Source organism: Vollenhovia emeryi, unplaced genomic scaffold (assembly GCF_000949405.1).
Source record: "Vollenhovia emeryi isolate VEMERY1.0 unplaced genomic scaffold, V.emery_V1.0 DF939561.1, whole genome shotgun sequence".
In the NCBI taxonomy this organism is placed as follows: Eukaryota; Metazoa; Arthropoda; class Insecta; order Hymenoptera; family Formicidae; genus Vollenhovia; species Vollenhovia emeryi.
The window spans coordinates 24,487-30,007 of NW_011966805.1; the positions used below are offsets into that span (position 1 = coordinate 24,487).

The window sequence follows — 5,521 nt, forward strand, 5'->3', positions numbered from 1 at the left end:
AATTCGAGCGCGGGGCGAGATGTGCGCATAGCAATATCGATCGCCAGGCAGTCACATCTTGCCACGCGCTCGAATTGGGCGGTAGGCCGGCCTAAGACAACGATTTTTAATAATTAATTACTCGTTAACTATTACGAAAATTGCAAAATGGTACAGGACTTTTCCGTTCATCTCGATCCGTTCTACCTTCTCACAAATTTTGTCTGATATGGAAAGACTCACCCTGTATATTATAAAATTATAAAGTATACGTAATGTATATGTATAATGAGTTTCTTATATTTTGAAAAATGGTGTGTAATGTATGTACGTACGTAACACTTTATATTTATTCAGTGTATTATCACAGAATACAAAGAATTGTTAAACTTATTTCGCAGAACATTAATAATAAATAAAAATTAATACTAGATATTAATAACAGTTAAACGCATCTAATATACTTACATACACAATTGTATTTGATGTGTTAATAATTATTAATATTTCCCGAAATAAGTTTAACATTTGTGCATTGTATAATAAAATTATGCATAAACATTAAGTGATTAACGCACACTATACCCAACATTCAAGGTAGAGGAAACTCAATTTTATGTCATTATAGAAGATAATATATAACAAACGTAAATGTGGATTTTAAGTATTGATATTACCGACATTTTGATTTCTACGAATGAACATTGTGATAAAATAAGTCAGTAATGTCAGTAAATTTATTAACAGCCGTTAATTATTATACAAATAAATAATAAAGTAATTGTTTAAATACTGCAGATTGTTTATATATTAAAACTGAAAGTTTTTGCCTGAAAATAGAGCGATATGGTTATAAACATACATACATATAGCGTCTAAAATATTATAATTATTCCGTCATATTTTTTTAATGCGTTATTAATTTCTTGTTTAATTACAGGTCCACCTCAAGTACCGATTCCGATGATGCTTTAATTAAGCTTTAAAGCAATCAGAGGTAAGAACGAAAATATCACAATTCAGAAATCAAGAACAGCGTTTGTTGTCAATGCGTAACCCACACAGCAATATCTGTTACAAAAATATCTAGGAGATATCTAAAGATTACAATATCTGATACAAGAAGCTATTCAGATGTCGCTTGAATATCTGACAGATATCTTCCAGATTGTAAAAAGTCATGATTATTTCATCTGAGATATATTTGATTTTATATGAAATATTAGACATCTACAATATATTTTAGTGAACTCGGACTTGACGTATTACAAAATAGGCAATGTAATACACATGAAACATATTTTTTCTTTATCAGTTCCGACATAAGTTATTAAGGAAAACGGCCTCCATAAATTAGATTTTACTTTTTTATTCTATTATTGTTGTTAAATGAAAAAGTATTATACTCATAATACTTTTTCATTTATTGTCGTACTATTTTGTTTTTGATTAGATAAGTTAAGAAAACTTTTTTTTTGCGGAAAAGTTAAATAAGAATTAACTATAGCAAAATAAATAATAAAAATGTAAACAATAATTTTTAAAAAAATAACAGAAAAAGATATCAGAAATGTGACATCCTTAAAATATTTAGGCTATATCATCTACAAGATATCTCCAAAATGACAGGTGAAATTATATTTAATTTATGTCTCACATATATTTTGTTGTGTGGGAATGAATTATTATAGCATTTTAAATATTAATTCTTCGGTTGCATTTTCTGTAACTCTTTTAAGTACTCTTTATGTAAACGTAGACATTCATTGAGTAATACCAGATTAACTGGAAACGAAAATGTTGGTGAAGCTCAATGTGAAATGATAACATGTATAATATTACGATTCTACAGTGCATTACTTTTGGCAAAAGACACGAAACGACTAATAATGTTGCGGATTCTGAACGACTCTAAAAGTGATTCACAGATCACGATTTTTGGTTTGACGACTCTGCTCTGTATGAACAAAGAAACACACGCGCGCACACACACCCTCACGCGACTTTTTATAGGATAGACAACATTTAAGATCTTTCTACGTCGTGCAAGAGGTGCAGTATTTAAGATATTACTAAAGTATTGATTTTCCTATGTTGTGTGGTGTGTGTGTGTGCATGTGATTAATTTATATTTGTTACATCAGAACTTACGAACTTCATTAGAGATTAGCAAATGTTCAAGTATTGTACGTAATATTTGTTTTATGTAGTACATGGAAATAAAATGATGTTCAATTTAAAAAAATAAAGTTGCTCGAATTATACGTAATATTTCTGAAACTTTACTCGGAATTTTGAACAAAGTATAACAACCGTTCGATCAATATCCTGCAAAAATTATAAAAATGGTACAAATTGTATCATTTTTATCAACCAACTAATTTAGCGAATTCCGTGGCCGAATTCGGTTTTTTTTTGTTTGCACCCGGCCCCGCTTAGCTTAGAACCGACTCTGTTTACGAGGAACACCGAGCGCAAATAGTAACTGGATGCAATCGTATATTTTACTTTTATTTCTTTGTCAGGAGTAAAGTCAGCGGCAGACGATACTATTTTTTCCACTGGATTGCTTGCTTGTGCCTTTGCTGACTAGTGAGAACCAATGAGGATTCCGTGAACTCGTGATGAGTGAAAATTTTCATCGACAAGTGTTGAATTCGTTAATGAAGTTTTTCGCCTCTCACGAGTTTACGCTATAGAAAAACCCACACAGCACAGAAAGATTGCAGGAAGATTGCAGAAATGTTACCTTGCAAGATTGCAATATTGCAGCGACGTTGCGCAACATTGCTGCAACGTTTCTGGAGGATTGCAGTAACGTTGAAATGTCCGCCCTCAGAGAGATTGCGGTGCAACATTATAGCAATGTTGCAGCGCAATATTTTTGGAATAATTTGTCGTTGTTGTACATAAGCAGAGAATTTACTAATTACATATGCACCCGGGCCTTTTTCAATACACAGCAAGCTATTGCGAAGCAACCTAAGGAGATTATGTCGCTTCGCAATAGATGGAGATTGCGAGCAACACCGCATTGATCAAGTACTTAATAATTCGTGCATTATTGCTATCAACGAAAATAACATTATAAAATTCTCGTAATTAGAAAAAAAATTTTAATAGAAAATATAGTATTTTTATTATTTTTGAAACATTGCTACAATATTAGCTATCGAAAGTTTGCAATTTTATATCGCTGCGATGTCTCTGCAAGATTGCAACGTTTCTGCAATGTAACTGCAACCCTTAAGATTCATGATCGAGCCCAAGGGGATATCACGCGAGAGGGGCCTAAAGGTACCCCCGTTCTCGTGAACTTGGTACTTTATTGAAGTCACGTGCGCGGACATGCGCATGAAGGCGCGTCCCCGCTGGCTGGTGCGTGGCGTGTGTGTATTGCGCGTGTGTGTGTCTCCCCTCCATCCCATCTGTTTACCGTGGAGGCAGAGCGGAGTAGAGTTCCTCTAGTAAGAGTTTGGCCACCTAGTTAACGATTTTTGATTGGTTCTTCGATCCGCCATATGCAACTGCCAAGAAGGGCGGAAAAAGTAAAATCCTAATTATTGAATGTAGCGAATAACTTTGAGAACTATATTTCTTAGATCTGTACATATTTGAAAAGTTTCAATAAGTACTAAATTACGCTTTAGATTATTTTTGATAGAAACGATTCATGATTTAAGCAATGCTTTACTTCTAGTAAAATAGGTTAGTACAAGTCTTGTTGCTTGGTTTATATCAACTAATCTGTTTATACAAATTACGTGTAAGTATTCTTTTAAGAGTAAGTACCAAATAGGAGATTCAATTAGTATATCTTCCATTAAATTTATGTAGTAAGTTGGATAAAGTGCTATAAAAATATACAAATATTGAAATAACTATGTCTTACTTATTTGGAATTATTTTTCTTGAGAGGTTATAATAGCAAATTTATATGTAAAACTTTTAATATAATTATAATTGTTATTAACATAGGTATAAAATGCCTGGCTGTGTAGTACCAAATTGCTACAATTCTTCAGAGAAAAAATTTAAAATGTGTCACTTTCCCTTAAAAGATCCGACAAGATGTGCAGTTTGGGTTAACAATATTAAACGCAAAAATTGGACACCAAACAAACATTCAACGATATGTCAAGTAACAATAAAAATGAAATTTTTTATTTCTAGTCAATTTACATTATATGATAACAATAATCTTATCAAAATTTTAAATTAAAGGTTCACTTTGCACCTGAAGCCTGGGAACAACATCGAGCTGATGGAATGTTAAAACTTAAAAATAATGCTGTTCCGACATTATTTGCTAACTCTGGTATTACTCTGGCTTTTTTATATATCAATGGTTAAATACAAGTTAAATAACTTAAAATTATGGATAAATCAACACATCCTTACACGCATGCACGCATACATGCACGGACAAATACACGATTATATTACCGAATTTGATTGTATCCTATAAATTAAAGCTAATGTTGATAATGTAGATAATGTAGATAATGTATAAGATTCAACGTTGAAAAGATATTGCAAAAATGTTTAATGTCCGCTAAATTGTAATGACTTGTAAACGTTACAATTCAACATTTACAAAACATTGTTAAATTATATTGAGTTAACATTGGTCGCGTTTAATTAGCAGGATATTTTTACAACTGTTGGAAGTGTGGATTATTCCTATAAAACAATAATCCAATCTTAGCTCAGAAAATTTCTGAACGTTGCAAAAATATTATACATATGTATATATAGATTTCATAATTATACTTTTTTTAAGTATCTATTTGAGCGCCAAAAAATAATAATTTTTTGACACTCAAATAGATAGAATTGTTCAAGATTGTTTTAACGTTGCAGCGATATAAAGAGTTAATGTACAAACTTTAACCTACATCCAACGTAGAAAAGATATTTATACTTCAACCTTCAACAATGCAACGTTTCAGCAACATTATTTTAACTTTCTGTGCTGTATGGGTAATGTTGTTTTGCAGGATCACTACAACAGTTATTACCACAAACTCCATCCAAAGTTCCAAGATCCAAAGATCCAGAGACCCAAAATCAAACAAAAATACCTGATGCAGAATTACTTTCGCTTAAAAAACAAGGTATTGAAATTAATGAAAACCCAGCTAACAAAACTGAAAACAGTAATACTGATATTAGCAGTGAAGCAACAATATCTGAAGATGAAGAAGTCTTTATGATGCAACAAAACAAACTGATAAGAAATAAAATTTTTGGTAATTTATGTCAGGAACAAAAGATGAAAAAATTACTTAATCGTTATACAAAAAGTGAGAAACTTCGTAAAACAACGAAAAAAAAACTTCTTCAAGCAAAACTTAAAATCAAACGTCTGGAAAAGGAAATACACACAATGAAGAAAATACCAAATGCTATAAGAACACTTTTTGACGACAATCAAATAAAACTTTTGTGTGGAGATTACAAAAAAGTTCCCTGTTGGAGCAATGATGCTTTACAAAGAGCATACCGATATAAATTTGCATGTGGCAGTACTGGTTACGAA

At 31.6% G+C, this 5,521-nt stretch overlaps 1 protein-coding gene across 1 annotated transcript; it reads left to right on the forward strand.

Annotated features, from left to right (window-relative positions):
* Positions 1–3,964: 3,964 nt before the first annotated feature.
* Positions 3,965–5,521, forward strand: LOC105557223 (THAP domain-containing protein 1-like; the record flags this gene model as incomplete). Its single annotated transcript, XM_012004411.1, has 3 exons — positions 3,965–4,120; positions 4,204–4,297; positions 4,980–5,521. Coding segments are annotated over exons 1-3 (792 nt in total), but the record flags the coding sequence as incomplete, so codon positions are not given.